General features: G+C 35.4%; 2 protein-coding genes across 3 annotated transcripts; both read right to left on the reverse strand.

Annotated features, from left to right (window-relative positions):
* Positions 1–298: 298 nt before the first annotated feature.
* On the reverse strand, positions 299–3748 carry LOC148957426 (protein SMIM7 homolog). The gene is made up of 5 exons (XM_089115336.1): positions 3611–3748; positions 3227–3268; positions 2748–2797; positions 1205–1295; positions 299–491 (listed from the first exon to the last, which is right to left on the reverse strand). Exons 1-5 carry the CDS (start codon positions 3640–3642, stop codon positions 476–478), a joined length of 231 nt encoding a protein of 76 aa, XP_088971462.1. The 5' UTR covers positions 3643–3748; the 3' UTR covers positions 299–475.
* A 1974-nt stretch (positions 3749–5722) lies between these two features.
* Positions 5723–21089, reverse strand: LOC148957427 (tyrosine-protein kinase SYK-like). 2 transcript variants are annotated; one of them, XM_089115332.1, is made up of 13 exons: positions 20888–21089; positions 14358–14776; positions 12479–12998; positions 11330–11398; positions 10896–11069; positions 10315–10424; positions 9954–10020; positions 9247–9328; positions 8873–8921; positions 8356–8496; positions 7237–7377; positions 6743–6855; positions 5723–6284 (listed from the first exon to the last, which is right to left on the reverse strand). In XM_089115332.1, the coding sequence occupies exons 2-13, from the start codon at positions 14760–14762 to the stop codon at positions 6200–6202; spliced, it is 1956 nt and encodes a 651-aa protein (XP_088971458.1). In that variant the 5' UTR covers positions 14763–14776; positions 20888–21089; the 3' UTR covers positions 5723–6199. The 2 variants fall into 2 exon arrangements, with proteins under 2 accessions (XP_088971458.1, XP_088971459.1); XM_089115333.1 differs by having other exon boundaries at positions 20973–20996.
* Positions 21090–21214: the final 125 nt, after the last annotated feature.

Raw genomic sequence — 21214 nt, forward strand, 5'->3', positions numbered from 1 at the left:
TCTTACTACCAAAAAAGCAAATTCTTTCACTTTAACGTACCACAGTTTCGAGATTTCATCTCATAGGCAAAAAAAGAATGTAAAAGATATTTGTGCCGCAGTCCAAATAAATTCTTGCCTCAGCCCATAAATAGCTAAACAGTTATCTTTTCTTTCATATAATTGTTTATTTGTAGATGAGTAAAGATTGCACCAACTGAGTTGACAATAGACATATTCACAAACAACAATTTTTTTACAATACTGATTTTATACTTAATTTGTCTTCAAGGAGTAAACATGAAGCAATATTCTGACACAAAAAGAACAAAGCCATTTCATTACAAAACTATTAATATTAACATATGTAAGGTACATTGGTGATTCAAGTTTCTCTACTTCCATACCTCTGAGCTTAAATACTTGGCATCTGGTTTTCTGGAGTGAAAGCCACTGATATTTTTATATTCTGGCAAACTTTTTTCTTCTCTGTTTATCATGAACCAAACAGTCTGTTAAAGCAAATAACAGCTATTAAGAGGTTGAATTGAGGTTGGGTAATAAAAACACAACAAAACTTTGTGCTAGACTACAACAAGGGGGCTAGCAAAAGATTTCAAATACCAGAAAAAAGAACTCTCTAGCATTTTCTATGCACTTTTGCATGCACATGAACAAATTTTATTTCCAAATTCTCTATGCTGACTACTCTAAAGTCTGGAACAGATGGGACAGGGTCTGGAATAACAAGGATTGTGGAAAATTTCCACGAAAATTTTCTTTTTCTTGATCTTTTTCTTCAATTAATTTTCACGAAAAATAATTAGCAACAGGTCTGGAAATAATGTTATGAGTTGATTTTGACGATGTTTATTCTGACCTTGAAAAGATCTTAAATTAATTAATATTTTGTCTTGTTTAAAACAATTCTACGCATAGTTCACATCGCTATTAATTGGAAAGTTATACACATTGCTTGATCCCTTAAAGCAGAACTCTGCAGGCTGCCTCTAAGAATATTTATATTTCCAAGCAAATCATAGTTTTCTAGCTATAGTTGGTTACAATTTATAGGTGATGAAAAATTCCACGTTCCTTAAAAACCATTTTCAATAAAATACAAAAACAATAATGCAAGTGGCTTTAAATGTAATATTATTTTTTTAGAAATGTTAGAAATTGCTTATGATTGATAATCATTTGAAACATGATACTGAAAACTTACATAAACATGAATATAATGACCACAATGTTCCATATTCCAATAAATATTCTCAAATGTCTGAGGTTTAGCAAAAACTCTCTGACTTTGTCACCTGGAATACAAAGAGACTGAATATGTCAGCCGATATCATTCAGAAAGTGCTTTATTTAACTGCTAGGTGTTGGAAACCTTGGGCATGCTAAGATTATTCAGACAGAGTAATTTCTTTTAGTTTTCAGGTTAAATACAAATTTTTACACAACATTCACTATTAATTTAGTGCACATGTTTTTGAGAAAGAAGCATTAATTATTAAGACAGAATAAATAGAATCAAAATATTAGTAATTCAAGCAAGTAACAAAATGAAACACTTTGTGATATTAATTGCCAAATTTCCCCTGGCTACTAAAAGTGACCTAGCTCCTGTTAAGAGCTATTTGAGGTTTTCAAATCACAACATAAATCAAGAATCCTCCTCTGCACATCACTACATCATAGGTACTTTCTAAATCAATTTTTTGCAGCTTTTTCAATTTTCTTAAACCTTACATCAAAAAATAGTTTCAGGACACTTAGAAGCTGAGCCTATCAAGCAGAGTGTCCTTGGACCTTTCTGTAATGTGACCACAACTTGTGATTCTTATGCCTGGAATTATAGTTGGTGACTTTTCTGACTCTTTGGTCATGGCTTGGACTCAAACCAAAGGGCCATTCCATATTCAAACCAGATTGAAAATAGATAAACATTATTTCATCAATTTTACTGAATATTGGTAGGTCAATAAGTAGTTCAAAAATTGTTTTCACCAACTGGAAACCTTGTGAGCACCTTAAACCTCAAGGCCCATGGCCAATTTTCCAAAGGGCCATGGCCTTTTGGTAACCCTTATTGTGGGCTTGTTTTTTGGTGTTTTTAAAATCAGATTGAAAAAAAACATTTCAGATCATATCCCCAAAAGGTCACCTCTTTGCTCATTTCGTAAAGCACCTAAGCAATTCAAGGGAACTTTTTGGTTATGCAGTTAGCAAGAAGTGCAACTCGGTGAGCTGCGAATGGGAAGGTAAACTGAGTTTTAGAAAAGGGGATCGTGCCCACTGTGCCCCCCGGTTGCTACACTTTTGTTTGAATTTAAGACACCATTGAAGCCTTGACTGATATATCAAACATATGCAAGCCAATGTTGGTAACAATCTGAAATCTGTTCAGCATGATCATGAAAGTTAAAGGGAACTTTGCTTTGCAAATCGATTTTCAGTTCCCCTCAAAATGGAAAATATTTACTTTTGTCTTGCATGTAGGAATCATGAGATGCTTGAAATCCTAGATTTTATTAGAATTCAAAATATTCATATTTGAATTAATATTGCTCAGAAATCCATTTCTTCGAAAAAGGCACTTTAGTGTCCCTGAGCTGCCCCCACACCACTAGGGCAACAGGGGCAGCTGCCCTTGAAAAATTGGTCCTTTTTTATCATAGTACAACAAAAACCTCTACAGAATACAAAAAATACTCAATTGGCAAGTGGAGCAACTCAACCAAATGTAACAGCTCATATTTCACCTGCATTGGGCTCTTCATTAACAAATGAATCATCAGTTTGCTTTTTCTTTCTGAAAACCAAATGAAATAACAATGCATTTTCATACTTACTAGTAGCAATCAATATGCTAGTGAAGTAATAAGGAAATTTAAAAAAAATCTATGACAATATATAAAATATTTTAAAAGGCAAAATAATACAATTTCAAAAGATGCCAGCAATATATATCAAAAGATGCTGGCATCAAAAGATTCCAGCTTTTCCTGGTTGGTCATAAATATGGATTAAAAGTCATTCCTCTCATGTTACATTCAATCCACGATAATTTCTTTTTTTAATTCCTGTCCACTTTAACTCAAAATGACACCATAATGATACTGCTTGAAGCTATTCAAATTAATAGCACAGTTGATTTGTAGGTTTGAGTTCTATTAGCATCACATTGAATACATGTATATTATTTCATCAACTTCAAATAAGCTAAGTATTCATGACTTACAATTTGAAATTAAGAACTGCACAGGCATTGACCATAAGGGTACTGAAAGAAAGCAACAACACATTAATAATTACGCATCTGATATAATGGTTCCTAAGCGTGGTTCCAAACATCAAAATATGAACAGTCTTTGTCTTATTCCACATCATTCAAAGCTCTGTATTAGCTTAAATTTGTAAAAAGGCGAAGCTTTAAATGTTTCAGCTAGGTGAAGGCACTTTAATAGATTATAGCCGCTAAACCAATACACGTTTACAAACTTTTTATACAAAACAAATGAAATAAAATTACGTTCCGAATGACATTTGTTTCTTAACCGCTTGTTCACAAGCATCAAGGCATACCTACTTAAAGCTATTAAGTATTTCCAGTTAAAAAACTCACCAAAATATGACCAGATCTGAAAATATTGCCATCTTTTTGTATTATTATCAGTAGCTTTTCGACGTCAATACGAATCAAGAATTTACAATTTGCCAACAAGTCTTGATTGAAGTGCATTGTTTGTTTACCTCGTCTTCAATTTCTATAATTGATTTTGTTCTGAATTGAGTTGGATGGTCTTAGGTGATAACTACCAAGAAAACATAAGAGAGTTCTCTTATGTTATCTTGTTTTTGCACATAGGAAAATTAAGGTAAATCCCCGAAAAAGGGGCGTGAAATAAAGAGAGGTATTAAAAAATGGGGTGTCAAGGAGCTCTTTAAAATTTTTTTTTTTAAACGATAAAGACGGTCACTTTCAAGTGTTTATATTGTGATGTTGTGATGAAAAAAATATTTTCATGGATCTGTTCCACCCATACAGCTTGGGTTTTTCAATCAAAGTCTCCAAATATATACATAATGTTGACAAAATGCTCCATGCAAGTGGGTATTAATGGGCCTTGTCATTATGGTTTTACTAAATTTTTGGTTTTACGAAAATCATGACATTTTTAAATGGGCTGGCACCGCTGGCTGTAAGACTTTGGTTGTCAGCTTAGCCTCAATACTCAATGGTTGCAGTTTTGATGATGGGCAAAATAGTCAATATCTTATAAGACACTGTTGGTTTTTGAAGTTCAATGTCATCGTCTGTAAATTAATTTTCCGTTATCAAAGATAGACAGCAAAAGAGGGAGATTTTTCTTTTTTTTTGAATTTCTAATGGAAACAAACACATTGAGAGTGGCTAAACCAGTCATAAATTATCCACAAGATCTTATAATCCTTTCTTAAGAGTGAATATTTAAGGGCACTGCTTGCCCTCTCCGCCCCTCCTTGACGAGGGCAGGAGGGGCAGCCGTCCCTGCAGCACCTCCAGAGTAGGCGCCCCTGGTTTTAAGGTAATTCTGGGAGGCGCGGATCCGAGTTGGATTCACCATATGGATTAACGGATCAGAGCGTTCATGCGACCCTCCTTCGTTCACTGTCTATGTGGACGATAACAGTCAAAACAGTTATAAAATATCCTTTTCAACTTTATACACATCATTCTTCAATAGTTTTAGATAATGATTGGGCTCACGAGAGATACTGGCCTCTGAAGAAAAATAAGCTATCTGCAAAGTTTAAATAGCATTAAGTTTGTTTAATATGATTAAAATCATTTGTTGGAAATTTTGGAATTTACTTCAAACACATACATTGGGAATAGAGATACCTTGGAGAAGTATAGCTATAAGACATTGAAAGATGTGAAATTTCATACAAAAAAGGTACTTGCAATAATGATGCATCCTTACTATTGAAAATTATGTTAAAATGCGTATGAAGCTGGAGAATTAGCTTAGTGTACTTTACTGGTATATTGGTCTTTCATGTAAAATTTTTAAAATAGCTGAGGGTCGATCTATGTAGGCGCTAAAAAGCTTTGTGTTCGAATCGATCTGAAAGCAACGATTCATTAGGGACAACTGACTGATTCAAAACACCTGCCGAGATTTCCGATTGATATGAAAGTATTTTTTCAAGCAGTGTTTTTGGCAAACTAAATTTTGCTTTTGCAGCTAACCCATTTAAAAAAAATAAAAAATATCGAACGCACCCATAAAAATGAGTTTGATTTGTAACGGTCTTTGATGTAAAGTTACGAAGAGATACCAAAACACGGTTCTCACAGGCACAAATATGTACCAACTTTGAGAGTCATTACAATTAGTGGTTGGTAAAAAGGTCTTATAAAAGTCTTGTTAAATCACTTATCACATAAATGATTACTGACAAATATCCAAGCTTTTTGCATCACCCAATAAAGCTTTCATTTCATGGCTTGGGCTCACTACTGACCAAAATTGTGATCAAAATTGGGATAAATTTTCATCCTTTACTCATTGCATATACTGATTTTTCTAGCAAAACAATAAAAAAAACTTCAAAACAACAGACGGAGTTTGGCACGAAAAGCAAGCTGCTACAATCTTAGGAATGTCGTCATAACAACAATGACACATGGGCTGAAATTTTGTGTTTTGTTGGTTCATGAAAAGTAATATCACAGGAAAAAATGCTACTATAAACAATACACAATCGGATATTTTTATACCTATTTGCCGTCAACATTAAAGCAACAAAAAACACAATTTCGACGCTTAGTAATTAACTATTATCAGCTTTGAGTGTATTGCTCCTAATTCCTACAGAAATTTCTCATATATGATCATAAATGCTAAAGTCTTTTACAACTTACTTTCTGATATATTTGTGGTATACACGTTAAACATTCGGCTCATAAAAACCTTTAAGATTCTTATTCTAGTGAGATCTTCACTACAAATAACAAAGGACATGGTTTATATACAAAAAATCTACAATACAAACTACTGACCTTTGCTGAATAAGATTTGCTACAGAGATATTATATGACAATACTCTGAGCAATGACTTAGGACCCAGATATAAAGTTACAATGCTAAAAAATGCATTGTCGATAGAAAACCATGCCAATTTCTAAACTAATTTCACAATTTCTAAATTTCACCAAAAATACGGTCTATCGAGTATGCTTTCTCCTCGTTTTCTCGATAAAGGAAAATAAGGAATTGCCGATTTCATGAAATGTAGGCCGCTTCTCGGGTCTGTGGATAGAAGAAAAGATTCAATAAAAACATGAGAAAAAACCAGAACACAATCGCTACCTATCTCATCCGGAAAAAGGGAAGAAATTGCTTAATTATTAGACTCCAGTAGCGACTTTTTATAGGCACGCGGTACTGATTGGACAACTTTACAGGTCACGTGCTTTCGTTTTTCTGATTGTCCTATTTCGAAACTGGGTATGTATTTTTCATGATGTTCTTTTGGACTTTTATTCTGACATTTAATACTCTGAGGAGTGTCAGACGAAAAAGCTTTTAGTATGTTGTAAAATGTTTGCTTTTTTTAAGGCCTTTTAAAAAACTAGATAGAAAACTTAGAACAGTCAAAAAACGGAAAGGAATGCAATGTATCGAATTGATCGGAGTGACAGAAGATGAACAATTGGATAAAAATAATTGAAAGAAAATTGACAAAATTAATTCAGCAATGCACTTACTGCCATTCCCAACACCTTTTCATTATATTGTGAATTTCTTTGGGACAGTTTAGCGGACACTCTAGTCGATACCCACGCTCAAGATCTTCTACAAGTTGTTGTCCTTTTTTGCCCTGCAAAACAATAAGTTGGCATGGAAACTATTTTCACTCACAAGAATTCATGGCTCTAAAATATTCATCTAAAAAGTAGCCGTAAATCAGAAAGACAGGCAGCAATCTTTTCACTATTTCATTGTTCGGTAGGACAAGGTCAAGAAGAAATGGCGGTCATACAATTTAAGAGTGTCTGGAAGGCAGGCAAAACAAATTTAAGTGCAACACCCAATCTTGTTACATCATTTTAGGAAAGTTTCCAGAGCTTGTAGTATTGTTAGGAGAAAAGATGGAAATTTCCCAGCATTTTTTGTATCAATTTATATTCATTACAACCAAAGGTCCTTTACTGAAAAAAACATGAATATATCAAATGTGTAACCTCAAAACGCGTCATACCGAATACGGTTTTGCTCCATAGTTTAGTGCCTCCCACATTGTAACACCATAGCTCCAAACATCACTTTTACTGGTAAACTTGAAGTAGAAAATGCACTCAGGGGCGTACCACTTCAAAGGCCATTTGCCAGCACGCTCTGCCTGCAAAGGTGAAATTTCTTAACTTTAAAGCATCAACTGAGGCCGTCAAAAAACCATTTTTAATTAATAAAACAACTAGGTATAATCTATAGATATAATTTATAATTTATTTATTAGGGCTGCTACGCCAATTATCAGCTTTCTGACAGATAATCTACCGCCTCTCGTTTAAAATTTCGTTAGAAATAAGCATATATATCTCGTTTTATTTTTCTGTCTTCCGCAAAAAAATTACGGTGCAATAAGGAATCGGGTTTTATTGTTTATAAGACAGTTGAACTTCCGAGAAATGAAAAATGGTTATTTGCAGATAATTTCGAAACAAAAGATATACAAACGAAAAATGCCGCTTTCAAGGCGAAATTTTCGATTAATCAAGAAAAGATTATCCAGTCTGCAGTTCTTGTTTTGAGCCTAAATGCTGTTCATAGCTAAGGGAGAGCTCGTAACATGTTCTCTAGCCTGAATCATAGCACGTTGAAACTGGATGGATAGAATGGCGAAATATCAGGTCAAAAACGTCCGGGAAATCAGTGATTATGCAAAGGTAGGAACAGCACTGTCCGGGAAATCCGGGAAATCACGTCCGGGAAATCCGGGAAATCCGGAAAAACGTCCGGGAAATCAGTGATTATGCAAAGGTAGGAACAGCACTGTAAATAGTTTGTCTCTATTTGACTTTTGTCAGTGTTTCAGGGCAGAGAGTCATAAGAATGTCCACCCATGACTTAAGATCCAGTAACTTTAATGTTGTACTATAAGACCACACGGAACGATAACAGCAATATCTGTCTAACTTTATACTTCGTCATCATATAAATAATACCGATACGGCACAGAATACAAAGTGACGAATTGGAATAAATATTAGATGACAGACTGAGCCAAGACTAAAAACAATCGAAAATTCTTAGCTATGAACAGGATCTATGAGAGACGGATATCTAGACGAAGGGAAACATTCTAGAGCAAACTCACTCTGTAATACTCGTTTCCAGCCCCCATCGCTCTGCTCATCCCAAAATCACTTATTTTTACAAAATTTTCAGAAACAACTAAAACATTTCTTGCAGCTAAATCACGATGAACAAAATGCTGTGATTCCAGATACTGCATTCCCTAAAAACGAAATATGACGACATTTGAAAATAAAAAAACTGTAAACTAAAACTAAAATAAAACGAAAAGATCACAGAACGAAGTATATTTAAATATTTTTTCAGGAAATTGAATACAAAAATATGTTTGAAAATTCAAAATATTTTTAACGTAGTTATGTATATATTTAACAAAAGTTCAATCGTACATCAGCTTAAGATCAGCGATAATGTAATCGCTAAAGGTCGAATAAAATCAGTATGTGCATAAAATATATGTGCCATCTGTCCCCTGACATTACGTTTATCGACATGTGACATAGTTATGATAGTGGTGACATGTCTACTATCATCTGCAAAGAGATAAACAGTACAACATTGCGATTAAAGGGGCCCACCTCGTCAACTTGTAGCATCAAAATGAGAATATTCAAAAATGCCATGTTTCTAAAAGAGACGGATTTTCAACTGCATATGAACAAACACAAAAACATTGAAGTCGACATAAAGCAAATCTCGATACAACTTCATTGCATTATTCATAAGTATACCTACATTAATTGCTTGCAATGCCAAAAAGAAGCAACAAAGTATAACAATATTCTTGTGTCCGGACCATCAACGTAAAGCAATGATAATTCATGCTAGTTCAATCCTATTGAGTGGATATCTACTGCAGGAAATACAGGTACTGCCAAGCAAAACAGAAAACAAACAAACTGCCAAACAAACGAGTAGCAAACTCTACTTGCAGAAATCAAAAGCTACTTACTTGTGCTTTTTTAAATACTTGTTAAGTGGTCCTTCGGGAGCTAGCTCCATAACAAGCATCATTTCAGTCCCCTGTGTTACACCTGAAAGAATAGGTTTGAGATTGAGGCCATTTTCATTACTTAAGGGTAAGTGGGGTCAACAACTACTGTTGCATAATCAATCTTTAAAGAAGATTGTTTATATTTCATCACCAATCAACCAGGAAAGTTACAACATATGTCGTTGGTTTTACGCTGCAAGTAACTAAGGACTCGAATTTCCAGATCACAGTAGCCGTTTTAAGCTTGATAACTCTTAGCATTACCATGAAACCTTTGCAAACAGAATATATAAATAATTTTATAGGTTACAGACACAATCATGGAAAAAACTCGATACACACTGAAAACATGATGACACAATTGAAATAAAGTTTCCATAGCTTCATCACTTCTGTGACATCACAAAAGCATAACTTAAACGCCGTGTGCGAGGTACCACGTTTCAAACATTTATAATAAATGAAATAATTTTCTTTACATTATCATAATAGAAAATTACATCTTAAATGATATCTTACAAGCAATGTTATCAATGCAGTGGGTGGATAACAATCTTGACGCGTTAGATGAAATTACATTTGAGCTATGTAAGCACAATGCACATACCTTTATTTATATAGATTTCAAAAATGATATTGAAAAACAATACATAAAGTAAACATACCAATCATTCTAACAATGTTTGGATGATCCAGCTTTGCCATGATCTCTGCCTCGTGTATGATTTCAGACTAAAACACAGGAGTCATGAATGAATGATTCAAATTATATATCTAAAATATTTCTGAAAATCAAGCTTTATAAAACCTCTCTGGTTATCTCTTCATAAACTATCTAAAGACACTATTAACAGATATATATGTTTTAGAGGTCACTATTAACATAACCGGTGTGTTATTCTTCTTTTGAAGTATAAAGAAAATTGTCTACTATGAAACTGACGATGTTGTCTACTGTCGATGTTGCTTAAAGAATCTTGGATTCTATGATAGCCCTGATGTTCTGAAATAAATCAAGTCACAAACCTGTTGATTTGGAATATTTTCTTCTTTCAAGGTCTTAACAGCCACAGCAATCGACTTTCCGTTTGGAATCATATAGATACCTTTCATGACAGACCCAAAGTTTCCATGGCCTAAAACCACCATCATTATCTCTTTTATCGTAATTGCAAATTTAACTGCCAAAATCAACAACAAAAGGAATGCAATTTTGTTCGTTCTTTGAACATGATAAAGAGGCCTGACCTGCACAACTGCAACGAAATTGTTGGCCAAGAAGGGTCGGAATCTGGTTATCAATCAAATATGATAAAAAATAGGCCAAACATGTGCTGCGGTGAATAAAATTCATGATTGAAACAGCTGAACAACAAGTGTTCCTAATACACTTCGCTTTCGTTTGATACATTCTTAGCTGCACCAGCGAAAGATTTCTAATTACAAATCACACTGAAATGCTGTATTGAAAGGCTTTAAAAATCATATTACAATAAGCTACAATAAAAAACGATATAGAACTTTAATAAATGGCGGTCCTCTATAGTATCTGAAACTCACGACTCCCTCCAATTTTTAACAACAACAACGACAACTCATGAACATACCCAACTCTTCTTGTATTTTTAGCCTCTTGATTTCAACAACAAGTTTTCGAGGTTCCTTCGACCCAAGGAAAGGATTTTCGTAGCCTTCCGTCCCTTTTACCTTTATGCTATCATAGATGCCCTCATATTTCCAGGCATTGCTACCATCCACCATGTCGTGGCCGTGAACTCCAACTGAAAATTAATCCGATTAATCAATTCGGATTGCACGGAGTATGGATTACAAATGATTGTTTGAAACCAGGATCATCAAGGCAAGACAGCTTAGCATTGATAAATTTGAATATACTAAAACATTGTACAGGCAAAACCCTGTCCAATCAGCAAGAAGGAGCGTGATTTTTAAAAAGAACAACAACAAAGTTATTTCTTAGCAGGAAGATTTCATAAGCCTCTAGTTTAGAAATGTTGATAGAAGTGAACTCTGGACATACTTGGCGGCCGGTTTGGGCTCGAAGGTACAGGAGGAGGTGTTTCCGCCGTTAAATGGCTTTGACCACCACCTGTAAGAAATCATTGATTATCAACAGAAAAAGCTAGGAAAAAGATTCAACAAGATTGCTGGTAGCTACTGGGCCATTTTCTCAGAATCCGAAAAGAAAGAGCCCAGAATGCTTTATTCGCCTTTATTCTCATTTATTCTCAGGTTCTAAAAATTTAGCTAAGGCCACCTCTACATAGGCTAGGCACATTCGAAAAAGTGCAGTTTTATCCAAATAAAAACGAATCCTTGGCTAGGTAGCCACGCGGGAGTTTTTCATTTTAAAATCATTGCGCTTTGTGAAGATTTAACCCTGAAAGGCATTTTCAAATGTTTACATATTCAGTCACAGATTCACTATCGTAAAAACCCCCACGGGCATATTTGTAAACACAGATGTTTGAATGGTGGCTTAATCGAGGGGGTCTTGTTCAAGGGGGTTTTTCTTTACCGTACAATAAACTCACATGAGACTGCCAAGTATATTCAAGAGAAGAAATGCGAATATCACTTGCAAAATCATTTGTTACGCAAGAAACTTCTCGTGTCAATTCCATCATCACCAGAACAATCTGCATCAATTAGCTATTCGTACGGTGCAGCTAGATCGACCTCTTTTCGAGTAGAAATAAATGATCTTCAAGGAGGTGGGGGGCTTTTTCGCTAAAAGAGATTCGGAGGTAGGGGCGCAATCAGGGAGAAGGAGTGTATTAGTTGGTGGGGCTTAATCCATGGGTACTTACTTATTCGATGATGGGGGCTTAATCCAGGAGACATATTTGAGGGTGGGGGCTTAATCGAGGTTTTCCGTTATCGTTGTTATATTTACGAATAACAAAAATTGAAGAAAACGACTCCCTTTCGATTTGAAAACCTATTCGTATGTGAAAAGATCAGGCGACAACTTTAAACAATATCCATATAAACAAAAATACGAATTGGAAACCAGTTATTGCAATAAAAGAAACCCTTCCCATGCATTTCTTGTTAAACCTTCAACTTACAGAGACCCTACTTGCAAAAGTCTCAATGAACAGAAATGAAATTACTGGAAGACTTCAACTTGCGATGACAAATGAATTTAGATGTAAGCTGCACGCACCTGGTACAGCAACAGCTGCAGACTTCGGTCTTCTTGGCTTCTGAAATTGCTTATAGGTTGCCTTTGACTTTGTTACTCTCCGCCTAAGCTCTTTTTGAATGTCCGGATCAAGTAAAATATTTTGCTTCTCCGGTAAGATAGGGGTTACCTGATACCTACTGATGTCACACGGCACCGTCAATTTACATAGCAGTCCATCACTTTTTTGTGTATAATAGTCCACAATTTGCATCAAATTAAGGAATTTTCTCCCAGCCTTTATGGAAAGTTTGCCTTCAGCATCAACTGAGAACAGGTAATGATATGCCTTTCTATCGTGTAATACACCTAAAACATACTCGCTCTTACCACCACCTCGTTCACGAAACAAAAAGCAACCATTTGGATTTCCTTGTGTTTCTAAACGTCTATCAGCCTCTTCCCTGGGGATAATTCCATGATACCACTGTTGCTTCTTGTGAAGTATATTTCCAACGAAATCTTCAACTTCAACTTTGAATTTCAAAACAGCCTCTTCACTCTATAGAAGTTAGATATTGATGCCAGTTAGGGATGATTGAAATAAAAAAGGAGAAATTCTAGCAAGGTAAAAACCCTAAAAATATCAATAAGTTTCTAAAAAGTTGATATGTGCATATAAAAATGCCTTGAAAAGTAGCTAGACACAAAAAACAAAATATTTTACTTGGTTGTGTTATTCTGGTTGTGTTTACTAAGTGTTATTCTTAGCCTTTACTGCCTGCCTAGCCCCTTTTTATTTTAACATTAGCTGCTTTTTATTTTAACACAGAATATGTGGAACAAGCTCATTTGATTCATCTTTCGATGTTCAAAAGTTTATAGAGAAGATTTTAAGGGCCTCTCCAGCCAAAACTTGACCCTATCTATCATATGCTTGTCATTAAACTGAACTGGCTGATTTTGAATCTGAATCAATTTTTTATATCATCCTATATACTTTTTAAGTTACAAGCTTATTATATTTCCAATAAAGAAGAAAACAGTTTAGCTTAGTGATGCCGTAACAAAAATTGTATCTTGCAAGGTACTTTGCACAACCTCACCTCTACATGTGGGGCCAAAATTTGTATGTGGGCCATTCGTAAGATGGACACATCAAGTGATTATAGTTCTGATCCACTCAGGCAAGCTTAAGTTCTTCAGTATTGTTACATGAAAGCCTCTTTCTTTAAAATTACCAAAAGTTCGAGCCAAAATACTTCAAGGAAATGCCACAAAACCTAGGCTTAAGTCAACTCACAACAAATGGCTATCAAGGCTACAATTTGATTTATGTTAAAGTTGGCAAGCTTATTCTTAAGGCTAAGATGCAGTGCTTGAGGACTTTTCTCCTCAAAATTATTTTTGAGCAAGCACAAAATGTAAGGGGGCAGAAGCTGAGCATTGCAATTAAAAAGCCCATTTTTCAATTTTTTCTCATGAAGGAACAAATTTTCAGCTTGATAAAGTTATGCATGGGGTTGCCCTGTGCTACTAGTGGAGTGATTGCTGTGACCGTACTTTCTTGAAAAGCTTGGTGAAATTTCAAAGTAAAATTTTAAGGACTAAGATGTCTCTTCTTCTGACAGCCCTTGTAAGTAAGATTCAATTGCACTGTTGCTTTGAAAACTGCAAGAAGTTACAGAACAAATTTGTGCCTCTAAGTAACATAGCAACCACTTAAATCTGCTAACAATTTGTTCTGTCTTGAAAATTGCAATAAAACTTTTGCAGAGCAAGTAACTGCTTACTGCTTAGCTTGTTTAATTGAATGACCAGAAGAAATTGCTCCTGCCCTGACCTAGGCCAGATAATGAATGTTTTGAATTAAGAGTGGGGAAATTCTGTATGTTTAACTGATGAGGACAATCATACTTACATCAATACTTGCAGCCTCCCAAAGGGCAGCTCTTGAAGCTTCTTCCAAATCATCATGTGTTATATTTCGATAAACTTTTGCCTTTACACCCACTGGCTTTTCACATGGGATAGTCAGCCTGGTAAGAAGCCCATCTAGATTCACTTCATGATGATGGATAAGCTCAACAGGTCCAGGAAACCTCAGCCCATCCGCGATTCCTACAGTTCCATCCCTATTCTTCAAGATTTGGTAATGAACAACATTTCCATTATAACAAACTGACAGAACATATGAACCAAGCTGAGTACTGCTTTCCCGCAATAAATATTTTCCATTCTGTGTTGAATGTTCATTTAAAAGTTTTTCTGCCTGTTCTCTAGATATTCTTCCATGGAACCAAGACTGGGCATTTGGATCTGACATATTGGCCTAAAAAACTGAAAAAGGGATATCAATTAGGATGGTGTAGAATATTTGCATACGAACACACCCTTGGGCTATAAAAAGGATAACAAGGCATGCATGAGGGACTTGTGGTCTGTCAAAACATGGAGCTGTTGGTCTTCTAAACAATAACCAAAGTGTTTGATTGCTAGGTAGATGGCTAAACATGGAGCTGTTGGTCTTCTAAACAATAACCAAAGTGTTTGATTGCTAGGTAGATGGCTAAGAGTGCTGTATTTGGTTTCGGCTGTTTGCAAATGGGTCATTTCATATCAAAGGGGGACACCAATGTAACCCACCCTCTCAGAATTGTCCAATTTTTTGTAGTGTTGTTCACACTAATGAGATAGGAGCTTCCTGCAAATTTCAGCTCCATACCTTCATTTGTTCCAGAATGAGAGCCACTTGAAATTTGCACCAAATTCGCTCGAACTTCTCAAATCCGCCATTTTGAATTTTTGCCGCAAGTCTTTTTGGCAAAATTTAATGTCTCTTTTGGAATTTTGCACTGAAAATGTCTCTTCTGGGTAAATCAATACTTAGGAGTTTGAAAATGACATCAGAAACCTGCTAACATCTACAGAAAAGCAATGAAATGTCTGTATCCAAGGGTTGCTTTTGTCCTTAGCAACTACGCTACCCCCATTCATGTCACTTTTTGACAATGTTGCCAAAATGTGACAAATCCCAACTTTTGTATATTGAATATATAGTGTCTTAGCTTGACAAGAGCAAAAAATCAGAGATAGTATTTTTTCTTTTTTTGAGATATCTTTGTTTCAAAATGTCAGATTTTAATGAAAAAGTTTCAAAATTTGTATGGTCTGATAAGGAGATTATTCAAAACAGAACATTTTCTTTAAAGTCCAAATATAAACTTATTGCTGGAAGTAAGTGGGAATGGTTTCAATATTGCAAAATAACTTGCCACTAATAAATTTTAATAACTAAAAGTACTTAATAAATGCTTTATTAATTAAAGTCTAACAATGGATTCAGTTCAAATATTCTTCAACTTTTACAGTGTCAGCAGTTTCTAAGGAATAATTCTTTCCTGAGTTTGTCAGTGGAAATGGTGCACTCACTGTCATTAGAATATTCACATTTGGATCCCAGCAAACATCATCTCTGTTTGGCCATTCAAAATGTTGTGAGGGAAATTGAGGATGCATAAAACGGATTTGGACATCCTCGGTATCCTTGTCTGCTTGACAAACAACACCAAGCCAAATAGCTTCATCATATCGTGAAATGACGAATTTTCCTGGATTTAAGTCATCTAGTATTTCAATTATTTCTGGCTGGTTGGAGAAATTGAACTTGATTCCATAGTTGGCATCTTCAGACAACCTCTTTGCCCCAATTTCATTTATTCCCAGCGGAACAAATTGGTGGTAGCTTCTTGTACCAGGCACTGTTCTAGAAAACGCTCCTTCAGTTGTTCTCTTTTTTGATCTACTTCACCTCTACCTATGAACTGAAATTGGATTCCAATAATCTCCTCCTTGCAAAAATCAAACATTTCCCTTGCCGTAAGTATTTGGTTCTCCTTGTGTCGCTGCAAACTTGCCTTAGCCACAATTCTTTTCACCGTACCACCTATGCCATCACAAGGTGATTTACCGTGACTGGTGGCAAAAAAATTCCATTTACAATCCATTCCAAAATCATTCTGATGGTGGCACAAGTTTAAGAAATTTTTACAATTCTTATATTGCCCTGCGTAACCATCAGAAAAATAATGAATGGATTTAATGGTATCAGAAATGTTTCTTTTAATATAATCTATATTTATAATATAATATAATTTTAATATAATTTTAATATAATTTATTTGATAAACCATTGTGACGTCATGATCCAAGTCATCAGAGATGAAACATATGGAGTCCGAAACAAGAACAGAACTATCACTGAAGCGATGGTAAACCACTATGGGATGGAGTGTGCATTGTTTCTGATTCCAGTGGTAACTTTGTATTTCATCCTGAATCAGAAACTTGTAATTTTCAGCAAAATCACCTAATACTATAACCTCAGTATGTTCCAAATTATCTTTCAGTTTTTTTTTTAAATAATTTGCTTGCGACTTTGCAATGTAGGAGTGTGCTGTTATTGCATCTAATTTTTCGCACAAAACTTCAATGAACTCTTCCACTGTTGCAGTAACCAAAATCAATTCTGCACGATCAGTGGTGGTCGATTGTTTGTATGTTATGCACTCTTCTATATCATCAATGTTTTCCCTTTCAACATCACTTTCTTCATCACGTCATAAAATCATTAGAATACTCTCAAAAAGAATGATTGTTTGCACTTACAACAAAATCATCCACAACCACACAACAGATTGTTGTGAATATTTGTTCACACTTCTGTTTAAAAAACAAAGGTGACAGTGCATTAGTGTACTCAGAGCTGATTGGAAAAATACACTCATCTTTCTGTAAGAAATTCCATATAGTTTGAGTTTCCGACATTTAAGACGTCATCAAAAACCTGTGTGACGTAATCAAAAACCTTTTTTAGAATTTTTGAATTTTAACCACATAGCGTAAAAGATCACCATGAAATACTTTCAAATACGCAAAATTGGCCAAATATGTCTTAAATCGGTTGAGATTTGGCTAATGAAAGATTTGAAGTTTGCTAACGAATCACTGTTATTTTGGCTCTGTTCATGAAGTTATGAACAGAGACCAAAAGACACAGGTTTGATGGGGAGAGAACCAATAAACATGTGGCCATATCTCTGACCTTTCGTAATACACTTGCCTGATTTTGCAAATTTAGAGGTATTTCATGATGCTCTTTCAGGTTATGGGATCCAAATTAGAAAATTCTAAAAAAAAATTTTATGACGTCATCACTTTAGAACTCTATTGTGTTTCAAAGTAAATATCTTCCAGATTGTCTTTTGTTTTAAGATAATTTCCCCAAAGGTACTATCTGATCTAACCCCACCCACCATAAAACCTTGTCGTTTTTTGCATACGGTAAGTCTTTAATTGGCCCCGGATGAATTTTGCAAAATAAGTTTGGGCTTATTCAAGAGAAGGCTTATTATTCAAAGGGGGCTTCTACAAGAGGGCTTATTCTAAGGAGGTTTATTCGGTTGGTCATACTTAATTTTGTGGTAGATATAAACAAAAGTATAAATACTGACATTACTTGCAAAATTCTGTCTTATCTAAGAAACTAATTGGTTATTGCCAACTTGCGGGATTGGGGCCTCATTAACAGGTAGAGGCTTGACTGAGGAATTCAGTATATTAAAGATACTAATTGCTGGGTTCCATATGTGAATATTCTAATGACAGTGAGTGCACCATTTCCACTGACAAACTCAGGAAAGAATTATTCCTTAGAAACTGCTGACACTGTAAAAATTGAAGAATATTTGAACTGAATCCATTGTTAGACTTTAATTAATAAAGCATTTATTAAGTACTTTTAGTTATTAAAATTTATTAGTGGCAAGTTATTTTGCAATATTGAAACCATTCCCACTTACTTCCAGCAATAAGTTTATATTTGGACTTTTAAGAAAATGTTCTGTTTTGAATAATCTCCTTATCAGACCATACAAATTTTGAAACTTTTTCATTAAAATCTGACATTTTGAAACAAAGATATCTCAAAAAAAGAAAAAATACTATCTCTGATTTTTTGCTCTTGTCAAGCTAAGACACTATATATTCAATATACAAAAGTTGGGATTTGTCACATTTTGGCAACATTGTCAAAAAGTGACATGAATGGGGGTAGCGTAGTTGCTAAGGACAAAAGCAACCCTTGGATACAGACATTTCATTGCTTTTCTGTAGATGTTAGCAGGTTTCTGATGTCATTTTCAAACTCCTAAGTATTGATTTACCCAGAAGAGACATTTTCAGTGCAAAATTCCAAAAGAGACATTAAATTTTGCCAAAAAGACTTGCGGCAAAAATTCAAAATGGCGGATTTGAGAAGTTCGAGCGAATTTGGTGCAAATTTCAAGTGGCTCTCATTCTGGAACAAATGAAGGTATGGAGCTGAAATTTGCAGGAAGCTCCTATCTCATTAGTGTGAACAACACTACAAAAAATTGGGCAATTCTGAGAGGGTGGGTTACATTTCCAATATTTTTGTCCCCCTTTGATATGGAATGACCCAAATGGTATTTGGTTTCAGCTGTCAAAGGTTCTTTTGTAATCTTTGGAGGAAGAAGATCTGTTGAAGGTTGAAGAACTTGTGTACAGTGAGGCATAAAGCGATAATAAAAATTGACAAGCCCAAGGAATTCTCGCAGTTTTTTTATTGATGTTGGTGTTGCAATGCCGAGAATCGCTTGAACTTTTTCTGGAAGAGGTGAGATACCCTCAGCTGAAATATGATGTCCAAGAAATTCTAAAGATTTTTGACCAAAATTGCATTTTGCGGGGTTGATCACTATGCCATATTCGGAAAGGCGCTGGAACAAAGGCGCAAATGTTCTAAGTGTTCTTCTATATGGAGTGTTTTATGGCAGTTTCCTGGGATGATGGGCATGTGATATCCAGAAATTGTTGGAGTAAAGTGTAGTATGGACCATTAGCTGCTGGAATGGCATTAACTGGACATGGTGAAGGTTTGTTGGACTGAATACCATGAATGGATAGGTTTGTTCGGGCATCAAGAAGCTTACGCTGAAAAGCATCAGCTTGCAGTTCATTCGAAGACAGAAAATCGGCATCAAGTATGGGGAAGGGTACGTCTGCAATGGTGAAAATCCAGCGGTATGTTTGTCGCAGTCCAGTGTCTAGAGTGAGAGACTTTTCACCATATGTTGCAATGGAGGTTTCGTTGACAGCTTGCAAACAGAAATGAGCACAGCGAAGTATTCAACACAATTTGGTGGGAGGAAGCTCACTTCTGCGCCGGTATCAACCAGAAAACGTGTACCCCTAATACGATCAGTGATATAAAGAGGCGATTTTGCAATGTCAAACCAGCTGGACTTGTCGCCGCTAGTTGCTGGTCGGGCTGTTTCCTGGAGCGGAAATTGATGGTTCAAAAGGACCAGGTTGTTTGCATTTACATGCTCTGTCTCCATATCGGTGTGAAGCTGTGTAAGAGCTACGAGGGCTAAATGAGGGACAACTTCTGGAATGACTGCGCGCACGAGTCTGCAATTACAACGGGATGTTTTTACCTGTTTATAAGGCTTCAGTATGGGGGTCAATTTCGGAATTTTACCCCAAAGTGTCAGAGATTCAAAAGACTTTCAGAAACATGTATGATAGGTTATTTTATGATGTTTTGTGAAGTTTCCTCAAATTCTGTTCACATTTGAGAAAGTTATTTAAGTACAATCAGATATGTTTACCTGTTTATAAGGTTTCAGTATGGGGGTCAATTTCGGAATATTACCCCAAAGTGTCAGAGATTCAAAAGACGTCCAGAAAATTCTATTCGCATTTGAAAAAGTTATTCGAGTAGAAATATGGGAGTTTTAAGGTAGTTTTTCCAGTCGAATGTGTGCTTCGAGTGCTGTGTCGATTTTGATTTGTTTCTCTAAAATTTTTGCGGGAAATTGAAAATATTGCAGGTGGGTATGGCTTAATAATATACCTAATAAATGTTTTGTTTTGAGTTTTTTTTCTTATATTGAGTTTGTTCTCTAGAAAAAGAGTTTTTGCTTCGAATGTTCATCACGTTTCTCGAATGTCTACTTTTAGGCCTAAGTGTGTTCACTGTCACAACCAATATGTTTTCTGAAAATGGAGAGACTTTCCTAGGATTCTTCAGCAACTTAAACAAAGTTCAAAAGTGTGGCTTTATTTTTTTGCAATTGGCTATTGCATTACAAATCTACTTTTGCTACACCAAACCAAAACCCTCCGAATGTGCAAACGAGAACGCGAAATTGTAAATCGCGGACCATTTTATTTATTGCCATTTCCTAAGCTCTGATTGCCCTCTTAATTCCCAGTTCAGTTTAGTGCCAGAAATATTGGTTCCCTATCATAACAAAGCCCTTTCGGTTGGCTGTTTATTCAGATAAAAGTTAGTCTCGTATGCAGTTAGTTTAGAAGAAGCTTACCAAACTGCCTTCTGGTTTACAGAATAAAAGATTTACATACCTAAATCGAGCTCAAACAGCAAAAGGAGTGCAGTCTTCCAAATGTATGTATTGAAATAAATTCAGATAATTCCAGCTAAATAAACCTGCATTTCGTCTGTCCACATCCTATCTGGCAGTCCTATTCCTTGGTTCTTCAATTTCAGGACTTTCGTGTGTCATCGAATCCAAGGCGGATGCCAGCTTTTGTTTTCCGCATCGCTTTCTGCAGTGGAAGCGCATGCGTAGAAGCATTTCCTGAGAACATCACCATGGCAAATATCCGCATTGGTAGACGGAAATTATCATAATCATAAAATTATTCAGAAGCTTCTCCAGACTTTTATGA

This window comes from Rhopilema esculentum, unplaced genomic scaffold, assembly GCF_057945365.1.
Source record: "Rhopilema esculentum isolate cy_ngs unplaced genomic scaffold, ASM5794536v1 HiC_scaffold_27, whole genome shotgun sequence".
Classification (NCBI taxonomy): Eukaryota; Metazoa; Cnidaria; class Scyphozoa; order Rhizostomeae; family Rhizostomatidae; genus Rhopilema; species Rhopilema esculentum.